The following is an 18,722-nucleotide window of genomic DNA, read 5'->3' as shown; positions in this document are numbered from 1 at the left end:
AATATTTTCCTAACGATGAATATTTGTCATTCTTATCGCTCCATTGCACCGAAGTCCACGTGTCATATGATCTTCGCGTGCCACAATATGACGGTGATGACGTCACGGGAGTGAATTTGTTCCGAACCGGGGCTACACGTTGGGGCGGTAACCAACAAAATGACACAACTCTTGAATTATAACAAAACGTGTCGTCCGGCACCTGTTTGTCTTTAGTTTGTCTTTAGGTTTCTCAATAAATATGACTATTTCTGTTATCGGGTTCATGTGACAAGCTCATAATTTTCTGGTTTCATTTGGCGAAGCTGCGTACTGCGCTACAAAACGAGCAACCCTTCAACTAAGAAGATAAGGTTATCGCAATAATAGCAACTCCAACTTTGCATAACCTTCAAAGTAAAAGCTACGCCGTGGAAATCTTGCCAAGACCTTCTTATTTTGAAAATCCATAGCGGATAAGCTTCTTGTGAACCCTTAAAGCTTAGCTGTGCGTCTTCCTTACTACGTCGATAGGGAAATTCACTTTTTGCGACTCTTCACTTTTCGTGAACCACATAAACAGCTCATGTTGCAACTCGGGAGCGAAGTTCTGCTTTCGCGTGGAGCGCACAGGCTGGTCGGTGTGGATTTGGTCCAGCTGACGGCTCGGAGTGTCCTGCTAGCCTGTTAGCGGCTACGTACAGCTAGCAAAACACGACGAGACAGGTGAGCTAATGTTTACGTTTTCAGTCAGCTTGGCACATTTTTTTCTACAGGTTCATAGAACTTGCAGAAAAAAATATAAATAATAAAAAGACAGGAAATGACTTTCCCACAAATCAAGAAAAGATGCAAAAAGAAGGAAAGAAATCCGAAGGCAGAAAGAGGAAAGGAATGATGTAAAATTAAAGAGGCAAGGAGGCAATGAATGAATGAATAAAGGAAGGAAGACAGAAGGCTAGGTCAAGGAAGGCTGTTGGTACGTAGTTTTGACGTGGAAGTAGGTGAAATAAAAAGCAAGTCTGGAACGGACGAAGGAAAGATGATAGAAAGCAAGGTAGGTGGCAAAGAAGGGTAAGTTGGGGACTAGCTTCTAGGAGGCAAGGAAGGAAACCAGAAAAGTGTGTCAGGCAGTAGAAAGGACACATACATAAAATGCAGGAAGGGGAGAATTGAAAAAGAAAAGCAAGTCTGACTGAGCTGAAAGGAAGGCAGTAGGAAGGAATGCTGAAAAAAAGAGGTTGAAATGAAGGATGGAAGGATGCATAAATACAAAGTTGCTTTCACGGTCAATAGAGGAAGGAGTCGTTTGTGAGGAAAGTGCAGGTTAGCAAAGACATCATGAACTACAGAAGCTGCTAAAATAACAGATTACAAAAAAGAAGTCATCCCGAGGAATACATTTGAATTACAATGCATTGCCCAGGCCTGCCTTACTTGGGTTTAATTTGTAGTCAGCCATTTTGCCCTGAAGGTGCCATTTTCTCTTACCTGAATGCCATCCTCCTCCCACTTTTGTTCATTCTACTTTTGTTATTTTCCCCCCAGGTGATAATAGGTGCCATATCATGGCAGGTGGAATCACAGACACGGGGGAGCCCTACTCCGCTTTTGTGAGTATGCCTCCAAGAAGCGTTCTTCTTATATTGTTCTCTGAAAGCGTTTGAAGATGTTGACGCTCACGCATTTTTGGAGACGGGATTGCTCAATAAGAAAGTGAAGAGGAAGCTAAAGTGCCGACGCGCGTCCGCTCTCTGGGCACACGCGTTGAATGATTAAAGCTCTATGCGAGCTGATGGGATGTTTCCTGAGTGATAACAAAATGTCTGTCTGCTGCAGGTGGGTCTGGTGTACATGTTCAACCTGATTGTGGGAACAGGAGCGCTCACCATGCCCAGAGCCTTCGCCACGGCCGGCTGGGTACTCAGCTTGGCGCTCATCTCCTTCCTGGCGTTCATGAGGTGAGTGGCATGCTTTTGGGCAACATTTTCAAAGCTGGGTGTTGTCTCAAAAGCTTTGGCCTACTGTCCCAATACTTTTGTCCGAAACTCAACCTTTTCTGCGATTTTTAACATCCTAAAGTTGTTCCACTCATTTTGTTGAAGTGCCACACATTCACTTTATCCACCTATTTACTTCCTGGAGTTGTCCCAATAATTTTGTCAATATTGCACATTTGATTATCATTCGTACAGAGATTTTTTTTGGGGGTGTATCGTCTCTTGAAGTTGTGTTCCTAATGAAGTGTCCCCCCCCACCCCTTTTCAGTTACATGACCACCACCTTCGTGATCGAGGCCATGGCGGCGGCCAACGCTCACCTGCGATGGAAGAGGAGAGAACAGGACGAGGTCATCCTAATTTTATATCCTAAACTATTACTTGGGTTTTTTTTATGAATTAATTACGTATGAACAACGGCGGTGTCGGTCACCCGCAGATCAATGAGAACGACTCCACCTCAGACTACTCGGACGATGACAGCACAGCGAGGGGACGTGGCGAACCGGAAACCAAGCCCATCTTGTCAGTGCGTAAGTGGTCAAATCATCATTGGGACCAAAGAGATGGCAATCGTTCGAGCAGCTCCCCTGATTTTGGGGCACGTGGAGTTTGAACAAAATTATTGAGTCACCTAATGTAATTGAAAAAGTCCCCAAAAGTTTGGATAAATCCGAATCAGACACTTCCTTCAATAATTCACAGTTCTTTGCCTTCCCCAGAACGTTCCGGCGGTCCCGTGGACCACTTTGACATCGCCGAGCGTGTGGAGATGGGCCAGATGGCGTCCATGTTCTTCAACAAAGGTAAACACCCTCGTCCCGTCCGTCACCTTCCTCACCCTAACGATTAGGAAAGGACTGCACGCCTCAGGTGGTAATTCCCTCTGCAGGACCGTCAGCCTCATCGTTGCTTCACTGGCTGTGTGTGCGTCTGTGTGCGCGAGATGCACTCAGGTGCTCGGTGGCCAGCAGGGGAAGCTCTCAGCACACATTCTTGGCAATGGGAGGACGTTTTATTTGAAATGGGGCGATTTTTTTCTATCTTATAGAAATGGACACTCCCGGAGATGTCCTTGTTGTTTAAATAATCAATAGACTTCTTCCCTCTACACAAAGAAAACTCAGCGTGTAGTACAAAGGGTGACCCAACTCGCGTGATCAAAGGTGACGTTTTTTTTTTTTTTTTTTTAATGGACTCATGATAAACAAATTATATGTGGAATTTTTAAAATAGTTAACTTAAATAATAAAATAATTTATTTTCATCTTCCAATTGCTTTTTAGTTCAATTTATCAGAATTAATTTAGCAATGATTTAACTCATAAAATAATGGAATTTTCAATTTAAAATTCAATATAATAAAGTATTTTCATGTTATTTTTCTACACCTAATTTAATTAGACTTAAATTTGGTTATATTTTAAACAAGTAAAATGGTGCATTTTATACATGCATAATGTCATTTTAAAATTTCCTAGATGCATTAAATCAGTGAAGCAGTCATTTAATTATCTAAATACATTTTAATCCATTTTAATTCATCAACTTTGGGGGAAGAAAAGCAATAAAATGAATACACAAAAAAAGTAGAATTGCTCATCACTGCCACCTGTAAGGCTGGAGTTAGAACTGCAACATCTGAAATGATGCTGATTTTTCTTTTTCAATTAAGTAAGTAGGTTACGATACTTGGATGGCAGTCAAAAGTATAGGGACACCTGCAAGATGAGAAAATTGTCGGAAAATGTGGAGAAATTAATATAAAATATAATTTTGCACCAAGGTGTTGGGGCTTACGAGAAGTGAAAATGAGGACATTGTGGTGTTGCCATGTGACAATTCTACCTTCTGCATCAGTTTGTGTGTTGACAAGGTCGGCGGGCGTCAGGTTTCCTTTCTGCAGTGTCCTATTTGTGGATATTTGGGGACAAAGTATGTGCGTGCGTGTGTGGCCGGGCCGCCGCCTCAGGTCTGGTCTCCATTTAGATTTAATTTGCAAATCTTCCGAAACGTCCGTTCATCAAACTTTCCGTCGGATCTTCTCCCAGCAGACATGAAGGCGAAGGTTAATGAGGGCAAACTCTACGACCAAGCACTGGGGATGAACCATTTTAGGAAAAGACTTTTTACTAACTTGCAGACAATTAGGATGTACAATATGCTAACCAGAACTTTGACTTGTATTTAGAGTTATTTCTTTGAATAAATATCTTTGGAAATAAGAATGTTGCAAACATTACAACCAGGAAAAATTGTCGCGAGAGGGGTCGGAAAAATAGCTCAATATAGCAAAGATGTCGCCAAGTTGGCAACATTTCAGACAAGTCATAGATTTTACTTACTAGCGTTCACAGGTATGCACATAAAATAAAAGCACAACTTTCAAAATAAAAGCACCACATCGTTCTCGTTTGACGTCATGATAACTGCGGGCCGGTCAGAGTATTTCGGCGGGCCGGATGTGGCCCCCGTGCCGTATTTTTTGCTTGGTTTGGTCACTTTATGGCCTTTGAGTGTGAATGTAATGGAGTGGCCCTCCTGTGTTGAGGACTAAATTAAAAAAACAGCCTTTGCTGCTGTGCGGCTATGATGGCGGCTGTCAGTCAATTTGGCGTCCCGCTGACGGACGATGGCGTCCACTCGTGGCTACGCGGGACGTCACACGTCGACACGTGCGGCATGCGGTGCCTGCTAATTGGGAAATATTACTGACATTGAGGAGAGGTGGCGAGCGGGGGCGGAGGGAAATCTGCCTTTGATGCACAGCGAGAAAGGGGATTTCACCATCTTTATTGCAGTCTGAGTAAGCATTTACTGGTCTTTGCCTTTTACGCAGAAACCCAGAAAACGTAGGCATTACTCCCAAAAACAATTCAATGTTGTCTAACAGTGACAATTGCTTTCAACGCTGTGAAAATGGGAGATAAATTCCACAAATTGGCAGGATGAAAGGGGCGACAGACACACGTCAAGCTCAGCTCATGAGAAGGTTCTCGATATTATTTAGCCCATCGTCAAAGGCGGGGAAATTTGCAGACATTTCACCCGATCTATCGGTACCTTTCACACGGAAAAAGGTGGAACATTACTGGCCTTATAGGTTGTGTGAAAGGGGCTACTCGGACACTTTGAGTTTGAGTTGAATAAGCTTCGTGATTGCAGGGCCAACGTCTCTGTTACTGAGTTGAAGTTTTTCAACCGACATCCCTTGCCTGTGCCTTTCACGCAGAGCAGCAATTGGAAAAAGATGGAAACTTTTCTGCTTTAGCTCAACAGTGTGAGTCACTTGGAGGTATACGAAGAATGTTCTGGCTTTTTTTTTTTTTTTTTTTTCTTGCCCGGCGTTCTGCCACTCTCCAATCTGTCAAATGTTCCCAAAAATTGCATGTTGACTTCTTCCAACTTTCACTCTGAACAGCAAACTGTGAAAAAGTCTGAATTTTCCTTAAGCTTGGCTGAGAATGTTCTGGATTGTTGACTTCAACCTTTTTTTCTATGGGAGTACTTTTCATGCAAATAATCAATCCACCGTAAAAAACCCCCCCCCGCAAAATTCCCATCTTTGTAGGCAGCGTGAAAGGGGCTATCGACTGTATTTCCAGCCCGTTAACTTGATGAATGTTTGTTTACGCGCTCGTTTCATTTTTTATTGTTTAATTCCTCAACTTACTCCTTTGATGGCAGAACCCATTCTCGGATTTGACGCTGTAAACCTGCCATTTTTTATTCCTCCTCACTGGACCCGCCTTGACTTTCCTCTGCCGTAATCAATTAGCTCACCATTGACCCCCGTTCTTTGCCTCGCCCACTGAGGGTGATGAATGAGGCGGGGGGGGGGGGGGGCGTCTCTCCGATGATCATCGCTGTATGATGATAACTCGGACGTGGGGGGTAACGCGAGGGCAGATGGCAAGGAATAAAAATTTTCCCTTGCACCGGTGAGTTAATTTAATTACGGCTATTTAATATTTGCGCCAATGAGGCGGAGGGACGAGCGCGCATATTAAAAAGTGGTACGCGCACGTCGGTCTTGTTTGTCCGCCAACAACATTTCCCGATGAGCTGTTTGCTCCGATGATAATGAAGACAACCACAGCGGCGCGGCTTGATTAAGAATGTCCACAAACGCTTCCCATTGCACACAAATAATCTTGATGGGATTTCTTCACGTGTCGTTTCCGATATGCGGCTTTCATCACCAACTACATACACGTGCAACTATTGTTCTTGCTCTTTTTTTTTTTTTTTAATAGTTTTCATGTTGTACCATATGTGGCAGTAATGGACTAGACCTCCCTCCACCGCGGACTAAAGTTTATATTTTAGGTGTAATTCCATTGTTGGCCACTAGATGGCAGCACAGTATTTGTGAACGTGTGAAAACAGGAAGTTTAATCAAGCTCAGCCTAATTTTTACTGAAATTTCCCCATGACATGATAAATAATGTCTTCTTCTGGCAATGTTGTCTTCTAGTGGGCGTCAACATGTTCTACATCTGCATCATCGTGTACCTGTACGGCGACCTGGCCATCTATGCCGCAGCCGTGCCCATTTCCCTCATGGAGGTGGCCTGGTGAGCGTCCTTCTGTCACTCGTTGTCGTTTACGACCGGATAAAACTTGCATGTTAAGTCATTTTATAGCCGCACCCCCTAACCCGCCAGCCCCTCCTCCTCCATTTTGGAAAGCTCGTTTGCTCGCGTGCATTTTGGCACGGCCGAGCGACTCCGTCCTCGGCTCGTGTTGTTGTTGTTTTGAATGTTTGTGGAGACAATAATGGCAAGCTGACTCCGCCTGACCTCCTTCTGCTGTTGCCGCCGCCGCCGCCGGGAATCTCGCTAGTGTCCACTGGCTTCCAGACACATTTTTATTGCCACCATGCTTTATTATGAAGGCTAGAGCGCACCAATGCACATTGTGTTGTTTGAAAGGTGTGATGGGAACGTGTCACACTGGTGCTTTCTCTCTTGAATCCTTCTGAAAAGAAAGACCGCCCCATAAAAAATAATGTAATGATCATTGTATTATATTTACAAACAATAGACATTTTATTAGGTTCCCCTGCATGAATTAATTAGGTTTGATAGAGAGCTGTCAGAGTAGGAGGATGAGTTGAGTTTCCTAAACTGCATAGCGGCATTTAAAAATGGTTTTATTGCCTTATTTTGTAGGAGCACACAAAACTGAATAATAAAAACTTCAGGTAATGCAAAAAAAAAATAATTGACATCAATTTACCTTTAATATGGTTTATATACAATATTTTAATAAAATTTTTTTAGGGGATTTTTTTTTTATATTTCATTATATATTTTTTTATTATTTGTATTCTTTTTTTTAATTCACTTAATTTGAATTGTTTTTATTTCATTTTTTATTACATTTATAATTTACATAATTGTTTATTTTAAACAATTTCTTTTTTTTATTATTATTTATTTATTTATTTTTTATTTTTTAATTTCAAAATTATAAATGAATAATTCAAAATTAATTTCAAGCATTTAGTAAGTACACCCAGCAGACCAGTTTGTTGTTTACGGTTCATGCCGTTTTCAAATAGTTGCTTCCCGTTTGCTGTCACAATGAAAGCTGTTTCCAATATTTCCCGTGAGAAGATCAAAAAGTGAGAAACGGCTCTCGATCTGATGCCGCACGTGTCTGCAAATGAATATGAACGTGCGCTGAAACGTTGCTTGTGTTTAATTTCTTCAGTGGGAACCATTCATGCAGCGCTGGCGCCGTGAAGTACAACGACACCGACGCATGCTGGGGCTCGGTGACCAGAAAAGATGCCTACAGAGTCTTTCTGGTGAGTCGTTGCTTCTCATTGCTCGCGTTTTTCTGCAAGTGCTCGTTCCTCGCAGCCACGTCGAAGGGTTGCTGGCCTAAAGAGACTCGCCAGACTGTCCGATGACCAGTTTAAATAATTGACCACTCCCTATCGGCGAGTAGACGTGCGGGTTGGGTGGGCGGCATCCATGAAAAGCTTCCCTCGCGTTGCAGCCACGCAGACTCCTCCGAGGTTTCCAAGGCCGTGATGACCTTGAGTCAGCAAAATGGCTTCCATGGCTTTGTGACACTTTTTTTTTTGTGCGTGTTTCCATGATCCGTTATGTCGACCCAATTTTGTGTTGCTAAATCTAACTGGCTTGAGGGGCTGAATTTTAAGAAAAAAAAAAAAAATCAAGTTAGGCACAACTGTGCAAACTGAGGCTAATGAGGTAGTCTCAAATCCAAATGGTCTTTTCGGAGCTGACTCAGACATTTTTGTGGGTCTTCTAAAGACAGACACGCCTACCTAATGTCATGTTGCAAAGAGGTTTGTAGTTTTGGTTTGGTGGTGAGTCATCAAATTGAAACCAAAATGGCCGACTTCCTGTGTCTTTTCGAGACTTTCTTTCTTGGTCCACCCATGATAGACAGTCCACCAAAATATCATGTGCAATAGACTTTAGGGGGCCGTTTTTTTGCCCCCCTAGCCCCCAAAAAAATGTTTGCAGAGTGCTAACATGGGATATATTTCAGGATCTGCACGACACGTAAAAAGTGTCCGTAATTCCCGCTAATCTGTCCTGGCCTGAATGAATCTGCCTCTGATTTATGGTGTATTAAATGAGAAATATGGCGGCGGCGTTGAAGGGGGACACAAAACGGTGGGTATAAATCACAAGTCAAACGACGGGCATCAGGCGGAATGTAAATGAGCCTTCTGCCGCTGCCGTTAATGTTTAACAATCAGACCGTGAACGCGGGCCGACGAGGAATGCGGCGAACATAAAAGCATCCTGCTTTATTAAGGAGTCGAGTAAAACGAGACGACTTACGCCGGCGTCGGGGGCCATAAATCTTTGGCTTCTTAGAGGATGCTTAATGTTGTCAGTCATCATCCCGCTGCTTTGTTCACTTTCCCCCACCTCTCGCTCAGGTTGGATTTTGTTCACGTGTGGCTTTTGTCGGTGCGCTTTGTTCCCGATCAACGGTGATGATTTGTCCTCTCGCCGATGATAATAAAAAAAAAAAGTCACTTTCCAAAAGGTTGTGATGAGATATTGGTGGTCGTTTTTCATCCAAATTGTTCATTTTCAAATCAGTTAATAGACACTTTGATGTCTTTGCCTGCTGCCCTCTGGCTGAACTTGAGTTTCTCGTTTTCCTTCCCTTCAGACAGACCATTGGTCAAGTCATGTCGAGTTTATTTATACGCTTCAACACAAAATTGTCTCCAAGGGTTTCATAACTCCGCACATGACAAATATCCACCACAGTACGGCAAACGTCTTCATTGGTATGTTCTCTGTACTTCTCTTGGACCTCCTTTACGTTTGCGTTTCATGCAGATGTGTGTTGGAGATTGACCCACAGCCTAATTAGCGTGCGCGCTATCAACTAGCCGTCGCTATGTCATGTGACACAACAGAAGCTGCTAAGAGGATCAATTGGCTGCGATTTTTTTTTTTTTTTTGCACGCTGATTGATTCCACGGAGGCGAGAATGTGGCGGGAGGCGGTTGCGTAACGACGCCGTCCGCCGTTGATCTCTGCCTCTTTAGCGCCGCTATGATTGAAAAGATTAAGACGCGGGTGGTGGCATGTTTCGGCGGCGGGGAGGGGTGTCGCCTGCCCTAAGTCTCCAATTAAACCCTGGCACGTCCTTGATTGTCCCCTGCCTTTGGCGCATTTAGCTCGCCAAGTGTCGGGCGGCATGCTACGCCTCACGCCGTTTTAACGCCTGATTTATGGCCCCCCAGTGTAAGGGGGGGAAAAAAAAAAAAATCAATGCGCTATATGCACTTTATGCTTACGCCGCATTATTGTTGGCAGCTTATCTCCATGTAGATATTTCCATTACATTTGTGTGGCCGCTGTCCTGCATGTTGGGGTGAAGTTAATTTAAATCTTGGAAACAAACACCCCCCCCCTCCACACACAGTAAATGTTTTATTCCGAGGAGCCTCATTGCCCTTCGTTCCTTGCGGGAGCCGCCATTTTGGATCTTGGCCACACACTCGCTGCCTTTGTCCTGTTGATAGTATGCGTGTTAAGGTTGTGTAAATGTGTTCTATACACGGCTAATTGAAGTGGGATGCTTTTGGGAAAAAATATTATAATAATAATAATATATTAGATATTGCGGTTGTCTTATTGTGTGTTCAGTGCATCGTAGATTTATTTATTTTTATTGTACCGTACAGTAAAGCGCAGCCAATCAACCATTAAGGTCAATTTTGTTAGCCAGCCCAATCCAGCCTACCACCGCTAGTTGGAACAAATTCTAATCCGGACCAGATGTCATAGATAGAGTCACGATGGGACCGGCGCTTTTAATCGCCTCATTAAACAAAAGGTTCACAAAATACGCTCATTCGATCATGCTTAGCACCACTGCTGGTCGCTTCAACTGACACACCGTCCAACACGGACCGCCAGAGTGGCTACAACTCCAGGCCGAAAATTGTCCCGTTTCTTACGTCACTCAATGGGCGACTACCGTGATAATACCTGTGCTCCTTTAAAATTTACTAGACCTAGAATACTACTTTGCACATTTTGTCTGTTGTGGGGGGGGGGGGGGTCGATGTGGAATGTAACCGCACGGCGAGTTTATGATTACTCATAATGTTTGATGCACGACATGTTTATGGAAAAACCACATTTATATTATATTTAATGATAAAAGATTCCGTCATATCTCCTGTTCGTCGCACGCCCAATGAGGCTTATATACGGTACACACGTTTAATGTTCCATACACCTCTAATGCAGCATCATTCCTACGCTGCGCGTTTGACCTTGACCAGCAGTGCAACATCTGCGGCATGTTTAAGCTAGCAGAAGGCGTTATTGAATAGAAGAAGTCGTTTGACGTGGGGAGGAGGGCGGGGGGGGCGGGGGGGGTGCAGCCCAGCCGAGTGCTCAGAGGTGCAGATGGCTTGATGGGGATGATCGCAGCAGGTGCGGAACTTGTTCCAGCCACAAGGGGGTGGGAGCGCTCAAGGAGAGCTCAAGGTCAATCGCGGATGAGTGACAGGTGTCAACAGATAAAAAAAAAAATAAAGACATTGTTTTAAAATCCAAACAAATCAGATTGCGTTCTACAGTCTTTCCTTGGGAAATGATCTCGCTTCGCGGGTCAAGCGTGTTTTAAGTATTTAATCGGTGGTGCGATTTTGAAATTCCGACGGGTAGTCTTCATTAACGAAGCAGCAGAATTATTCATCGTTCTCGTCTGGCGGCGCTGCGCTGACCTCGCGAGCCGTCCTCCGCCGCGACCCTTGCTCATCTTTTATCCGAATTTCTATTTCCATCGTGGCACTTAAACAGGCTGGCAAGCGGGCAGATTTTTGCAACTTTCCAATAACGGACGCAATTCGCCGTTTAGCATCAAGAAATTAGGAACTGTTTTTTGTTATTTGCTCTTTTATTGTAATATTACCATTACCACAACTTTATTTTTTACTCTTAATTTACTTAAATTTAATTAGAAAATTTTAAATATATTCCCCACAATAAGTATATTTATTCTGGTTTTTTTTTTTGTAAAATCACGACTTTCTCAATATTTTCTTCCTAAAATTATTTTTTTCTCATGATAGGACACTTTCTCATGAATCAAATTTAGATATTTAGTTTGATTTTTTTCTTTGTTTTTTTTTTCGTAAAATGTCATATTTTATTTTCCTTTTTGCGTTTTTTTTTTTTTTTGCAAGATTCATTTTTTTGGGGTAAACGTTTTTTTTTTCCTCTCCAAACAAAAATAGTGATGTTCCAATAGACAGCTGATCTTTTTTTTTGTTTTGTTTTGTTTTTACCTTCACCCGGTTGACGAGCTGTGATCACAGATGAAGGTGACATCATCAGCATCAGTGTGCTAAATGAGACGTTTCTCCCCTGTCATGCACAACACCTGCTCACGCACCTGAGAGGCCAGCACACACACACACACACACACACACGTGCGTGACATGGACGTCGGCGTGACAGGCTGCTGATTGTTCCAATTTTCTTCTGTCGAGCGCATAAACCATATAACAAACAGACGGAAGGAAACGTGAGCGGCGCAGACGTCAACTCGACTTGAGCTCAGTAAAACGCGTTGCGAAAATTCTTGGGACAGCTCACAAGAACGGAAAGAAAATGTGCAGCTCTGACAGAGACTTTTGCTTTTCTTCCCTGTTGGAAGGTGGAGGTGCTCACCGTCCCTCCTCCGTCTTGCGGCGGGAGCTGCGCCGATTTGCCGTTTTGGTCTCACTCGACTTGTTTTGCCCATTAAGACTTTGGTCGGTTTGCCTGCCTGCCGGGCCTTTATGGCCCACTTACGCTCTCTTCTTCTTGTCTGCTTCCTTCGTCCACTTCACTCGCCACATTTTTATCGTCACGTCAATAATCCTTGCTGACTGGGTTTGTTGTCATTAAGCATAAAAAGAAGCTTTTTATACCACCGTAAATCCTCCGCGTTCGTAAATAAAATGGAAAGGTTTGCTCTGCTTAGCAAGTAATTAGTTCTTGTACGAGTGGTAAGTAATCACGGGAGCCGTTTCCTTGCAATGAGTCGTAATTAATAATAATTGATTAATTTATCAAAAAGCAAATGAAATGAAATGGCGTCTCATTGTCGCTGACAATTGGAGGGGAGAGCAACTCAAAAGTTGTCTCGTCAGCAAAGCTGAAACGTTTTAAATAGTTGCATGCTCCGTATTCCCGTTGTTTGAAACCCAAACTCAGGCTTTAAACCCGGAGTGGGCAAACTTTTTCGATTGGTGGGCCACAATGGGTTCTAAAATTTGAAGTGTTTTGGTAACCTCACCTCATCGGAGAAAAAAAATAAAAATACATTTAATTTTAAATGAAAATGAACAAAAGCATTACAACAAAATATCTGTGTTTGACACACCAAATAATTGAATTTTTTTCCAAGTTTGGCGGGCCGGATTAAAACGTTTCAGGGGCCGCATGTGGCCCCCGGGCCGTAGTTTGCCCAACACCTGCTTTAAACCCTACTTTGAACCCAAAACCTGATCTCAAAATCCAAATTTGAAGCTCCAACCTAATTTCAAACACTATCTTGACAGTCGTACTCCTCACAATGAGTAATCATTCCATAAATCTGTTAATCACTTATCGTCAAATGAAAACTTTCCGTCTGTTTTTTTTTTAAATCCGACAATTTCTTCAGGTCTATATGCATTTCTTTGTTGTATTTTTGCGTGACGTGTGCTGATATTTTATTCATGCGCTTGACTTTGGCGTTTTTCCTTGATTTGCCATCTTGCCTGGGGCCGGCGATCTTTTTATGAGGAGCTAATAGGATGAAGCGCCGAGCTTGTATCCATCAGCGCCTTGGTCACCTTTGCAGTTTCTCATCCCCTGACTCAGCCGTTATTGCCTCTCGGTCCGAGTGTGCCGTTCTTACGCCCCAAGCTAAGCGCTCTTGGGAATGTCCTGGTTGTTGTCACCTCACTCTTTGAACGGGGGACGTTTTCAACTTCAAAGCGCCCCCCCCTCCTTGCACAATTGAACCCAAATTCAGCCCCCAAGTTAGTTTCCCATCGCAATGTGACATTTGGTGGACATGCAAAAAAAGTCTTGAGAAAACGTGCTCGGAAATACACTGTGGAGGTGTGTTTGAATTGAAGTGTTTTTTCTAGGATTAAAGTGCGCCCCCCCAAAAAAAAACCCAAAGCTAAACATTGTCCATTATGGTAGGTCGTCGTCAGCCATTTTGGTTGGCATTGATCAGGAATTTTTAAGCACGAACCCTCAAGCCATTTTTTTTCCCTTGGCGGCATAACATTTGGTAGACGTGTTTATCATGGCAGGATTTACAAAAAATGTCTTAAGAAGCCAGGAAGTCTGCCATTTTTATTTAAAAATATATGAAATATAAACAAATTTCTTTGGTATTTTTTTTTCAGCCCCCAATCACTCAGCAACATAAAATTTGTTAGGCCATTTTTCAAGTGCTGACCCACAAAAAAGCCTCACGAACCCCTATTATTTATTTTTTTTTGTTTTGTTTTTTTTACAGCGTTCTCTCGAGCAGGCATCCGTAGCCCCCCCCACACACACCTCCTGGTCCCCCCCCCCCCCTAACATGTACTTTATGACCTGCGCCTCCCGTAAAGGAACGCCACTGACGGCTTTACAAGTCGTAGCCCATTAGCCTCACGCAGGACTGTAGACCCAACATGAGTTCTGGCCGCGTTCCCAAGCACCCCGTCGTTAAGCGACGATGGTAAAATGACACGTTTAGACCGGTGAGGTGAGTTTATGCAACATGTAGCTGATGGGCCAAAACGCTCTAAAAACGTCATGGCGGTCGTTTAGTGCTAATGGTGTTGATTTTTATTTATTTATTTATTTTTGCATTTTTCTTTCCACCCCTTGGATGGTTAGTTAGTCAGCCACCGTGGATCTTGGTCATCATCATCATCATCGTTGTTGATGATGCGTGCCGGTACTCATGTTCCTCCTTGAACCTTTAATGGCGTTTTTCTAGTGTCGCTTTCCGGATCATTTGGAAAAAAAATGGAGGGTAGAAACGCTCAAACACATTTTTCTTAAGTAGCCTTACCCTTTTTTATTTTTATTTATTTTTTTTTTTTTTTTGCCGCGTGAAAAAAAGTGGTGCAGTCAGTCATCCGGTGAAACTCAGATGGCATTTATTAGCCTTTGAATAAAAATTACTATTTTTTTTGTTTTTTCTTTTGCAGAGCGTCTTCACTGTTCTGTTGGGACCGTTCACGTTTTTCAATGCGCAGAAGACGAAATACCTTCAGATGCTCACTTCACTCATGCGCTGGATTGGTAAGACTTTATTTTTCTTTCTATATAATCACACATGAGAAGTAATGATGTCATCTTTCAAAAAAAAAAAAATGAAAAAAAATCAACCAATCACAGCCAACGTGAGGTTGGCAGACTGAGCCTTGATTGGTTGTTGCGTTTTCTTAAGGTTTTTATTGTACATGAAAAAAAACGGCGTGATCAAATTCATTAGAGACAAAATATTAACTTTTTAATTCAAGAAATTGCTAAATTTGTGAAGTATCCCTTTAAAAGAAAATAAAAAAAAAAGCAATCCATGAAGCAACATGAAATTTGGGTTGCCATTTTAGGGTCAAACCACCTCCCCCAGATTAAAAATAATTAAATCAACCCTTGACTTTTGACTTTCTCCAAAGATGTTCATTTTGACCACTTCCTTAGTCAATCTTTCCGGGAATCCATCGTGGCCCCCTCCGCTGGTTGTCTGGGCGGCGTTGAGGTGCGTCCATCAAAGGTCGGGTCCCGCTTGCTTCCCGTCTCCTCTCATTCGTCACTCTGACAAGTTTGACGGGCCGTCCCACCCTTGATTGGGCTGTCACTCACTCACACGCTCGCCTTGAAGCAAAATAAAGCGGCCGTCCGACGGTTGGGGGGGGGGGGGGGCGCACTCAAACGCGCATTGGCGTTCGGGGCAAGAGCGCAAGAGTGTGTTATTCGCTCAACCTTTCACTCTTGCTCCATCTTGATGCACTCGCGGTGGCGCCAGCGTCGCTGTGCTGCATTTATTGAACAGTTTAATCCCGTAAATGTTGCAAATGTCCTCCTTCGATACCGCAGACTTTAAATCTTTCCGCCCATCTGTGTCAAATTCAATAAACGCTTCCAGATGAAGTCTGACGTTATAGTCCGGTAAGAGTTAGGCTCTTTATTCTCAATTTGTCGAGGGTTTGAAAGGCCGGTGTTCAGGTTTTAAGTCTTGTCGACTTCATCTTTCTTTCCTTTCAGACCATCCTTGTACACTTCATTCCTTCTTTTTATCCTTTGTCCCTCTCTCCTTGTATCGTTCCATACTTCCTTCGTCCGTCCTTTCTCCTTTCTATTCAACCCTTCCTACTTCCCTACTTTAGATTCATTTTTGACTGTAGCGACTTTCGTCCCACCCTGGACATGACAATCGTCGGCCGTGTAGCGGTTGCGACGCAGCGTGCGACACGATGCTGACTTCATCCTCCGTCACCTTTTGCGATGTCAGGGTTAGCGGGCAGCTAGCGTGCCGCGGGTTCCGCCTCCCGGCCTCGTCGTGCCGCTCGGCTGTCCTCGGTCAACTCCTCGACAGGTCACACACAGTCGTGTCGGGATTGTCAATCAGCAACGCTTGTCAAGTCGCTGACTTACTCACGCTCACTAACTAGCCAGTAACTCACGAGCAACGAGCTCGTTAACTCACTCGCTCACTAATGATCTCTGTCACGTAGTAGCCACCTCACACACTCCTCCTCTCCAAACATGCGTGACTATAATTGAGATTGACGACCTTTCAGCGTCACTTGATTATTTGAGCACACCAACGCCATGTCCTGTGAAGCAAACCCCCTCCAAGGCGAGCACAGCGGCCGACGATGTCTCCTTGAAGTGTCCAGTCTGTGTGTAGTGTGTGTGTGTGTGTGTGTGTGAGAGGGGGTGCGTGTGCGTGTGTTTGTCTGAGACGGTCCTCAGAGGGCCATGAAGTTGAAGTATCAAGGTCATTGGCAGGCCTGCAAAGCAAAGATAAATCACACCGGCTGCTGCTAACATAGCTAGCACGCTCGATTGTCCCCACTTGTGTGGGTGTGCGTGTGCGTGTGTGTGTCAGCTTTATCCTGACGGATATCCGACGGCAGTTGTCGCAATGAGAGCGCTTGATAGAGGAGGGAATCATGTGGACATCACAGATGGTTGGAGAAAATTCTTCTTCTATGTTTGTCGTCATTAAGAATGTCGCAATCCAAAAATAATAACCCCACTGGTGCAACCTCTGGACTAAAAAAAAAAAAAAATCAACATTTGTTCCTGTAATTTTCTTCTGATAATCTGCAATGTCTGTAGGCAGCTCTCAGCATGTTTTTTTTTAAAGGCCAGTTGACTTTTGTGTTAAGGCAAAAAAGTCAAATGTGACAATCTAATCTAACATAAATGTACGTTGCTTGTCTTCTCCCCAACCCACCCCGCCCCTCCCCCACCCAGCGTTCACCATGATGATCATCCTGGCGCTCCTGCGCATCGGGGCGGGCGCAGGCGAGGGCCGCCCCCCCGCCGCCTCCCTGGCGGGCGTGCCCAACCTGTTCGGCGTGTGCGTCTACTCCTTCATGTGCCAGCACTCGCTGCCCTCGCTGGTGACGCCCATCTCGGACAAGAAGCGGGTGGGCGTGCTGGTGCTGGCCGACTACGTGCTGATCCTGGCTTTCTACGCGCTGCTCTCCTTCACCGCCATCTTCTGCTTCGACAGCGCGCTCATCCACGACATGTACACGCTCAACTTCACCGACAACTGCCGCGTCCTGGATGTGGCGGCGCTGCGCTACTTCCTGGGCCTCTTCCCCGTCTTCACCATCAGCACCAACTTCCCCATCATCGCCGTCACCTTGCGCAATAACTGGAAGACGCTTTTCCACCGCGACGGCGGCACTTACCCGTGGGTTGTAGACCGGGTGGTCTTCCCGCTCATCACACTGGTGCCGCCCATCCTGGTGGCCTTCTGTACTCACAATCTGGAGTCGCTGGTGGGCATCACGGGCGCCTACGCCGGCACGGGTATCCAATACGTGGTGCCCGCCCTGCTGGTCTACCACGCCCGCCGCCACGTGGAGCCCGTGACGGCTCGGCACGCCGTCAATCCGCACCGCTCGCCCTTCCGCCACGCCGCCTGGGTGTGGTTCGTGGTGCTGTGGGCCGTCTTCTGCCTCATGTTCGTCACCGCCAACATCATCCTGACCGACACCAGGAAGTGACACGCCCACTTTGTGCCTTTGACTGAATTCTACCTAATTTATCAAGAAAGGACCAACTATACGTCACTTTTGTATTCGCTTGCCCTCGTTAGCTTTGAGGATGGGGGGGGGTCCACCGTGGACTCGGCACACATAGACAAGTATGCATGACGTGGAAAAAATATAATTGAAGTGCTCACATACTCTGAGCTGCAATATCAAAGAAAACATTGACCGAAAATGTTAATTTGTGGACAAAAGAAACTCATTTGTGGACACAAAATGTACATTTTAGATACAATATTAATTAATTTGCGGCTACACGTACGAATTACGTGTACTAATTTGTGTGCATAAATGACAAATTTATAATGTATGTTTTCACAAAGTTTTTTTGTGTTAACATGATAAGGCTGAAGTTGACCAAAGTGTAGCATTTGTTCAAGGCGGAAAAATGGAGATGTGAGATCTACCAAACATTTTATTTTGATTTTTCTACCAAATACTTTCCTTTCCACCTCCACCACAGATGAATATTTGATTGGCTGAGTAAGTAAAGTTTAAACTTTAAACTTTTCATCCTGACGACAACTTCCCACTGGTGGGAAACGTCAGAAATGTGCACAATTCTGCGTGATTCTACTTTTTGTGTTTTTTTTTTTTTTTTTTTTTTTTTTTTGGTGCTCTTTTTTCTATCATGGAAAAAAAAACATTGAGCAGTCAGATGTTGTCACTTAACGGGATATGCTGATGTTTCCGAGCGCACAGCATACAAAGCTGGACAGACTTTAGCAAATGCCTGGGAAATGGTTGCCATGGCAACAGTGGTGCCTTTTGATTGGATCCTTGTACTTGTTCTGTTTTCTTTGAGCCGACAATCCGCCAAAGTGGGCAAACGTGTTTGTGTCATGTGTCGTGTCATTTTGACACGAACGTTTGTTGATGTTGTTTTTTTATGATATTATTTGAATGAATCATAAGAAATTAAAGTTGATATTCATCATTCA

General features: G+C 44.1%; 1 protein-coding gene across 1 annotated transcript; it reads left to right on the top strand.

Moving 5' to 3' along the window:
- Nucleotides 1-129: 129 nt before the first annotated feature.
- On the top strand, nucleotides 130-18,722 carry slc38a12 (solute carrier family 38 member 12). Its single transcript, XM_088317138.1, has 10 exons — nucleotides 130-705; nucleotides 1,528-1,592; nucleotides 1,819-1,940; nucleotides 2,248-2,329; nucleotides 2,419-2,512; nucleotides 2,702-2,785; nucleotides 6,457-6,556; nucleotides 7,698-7,794; nucleotides 14,695-14,788; nucleotides 16,973-18,722. The coding sequence occupies exons 2-10, from the start codon at nucleotides 1,548-1,550 to the stop codon at nucleotides 17,734-17,736; spliced, it is 1,482 nt and encodes a 493-aa protein (XP_088173264.1). The 5' UTR covers nucleotides 130-705; nucleotides 1,528-1,547; the 3' UTR covers nucleotides 17,737-18,722.

This window comes from Idiotropiscis lumnitzeri, chromosome 15 (assembly GCF_059441095.1).
Source record: "Idiotropiscis lumnitzeri isolate Australia: NSW breed Sydney's pygmy pipehorse chromosome 15, RoL_Ilum_1.0, whole genome shotgun sequence".
NCBI lineage: Eukaryota > Metazoa > Chordata > Actinopteri > Syngnathiformes > Syngnathidae > Idiotropiscis > Idiotropiscis lumnitzeri.
Note: the sequence above shows the minus strand (reverse complement) of the source record. Positions and strands in the feature narration are given on the sequence as shown.

Bases quoted from the DNA above. Each gene is read 5' to 3' on its own strand.
- slc38a12 (XM_088317138.1), top strand. From the start codon at position 1,548: ATGGCAGGTGGAATCACAGACACGGGGGAGCCCTACTCCGCTTTT. The intron at 2,513-2,701 runs GTAAGTGGTCAA...TGCCTTCCCCAG, and splicing joins CAAGCCCATCTTGTCAGTGC to AACGTTCCGGCGGTCCCGTG. The intron at 14,789-16,972 runs GTAAGACTTTAT...TCCCCCACCCAG, and splicing joins TTCACTCATGCGCTGGATTG to CGTTCACCATGATGATCATC.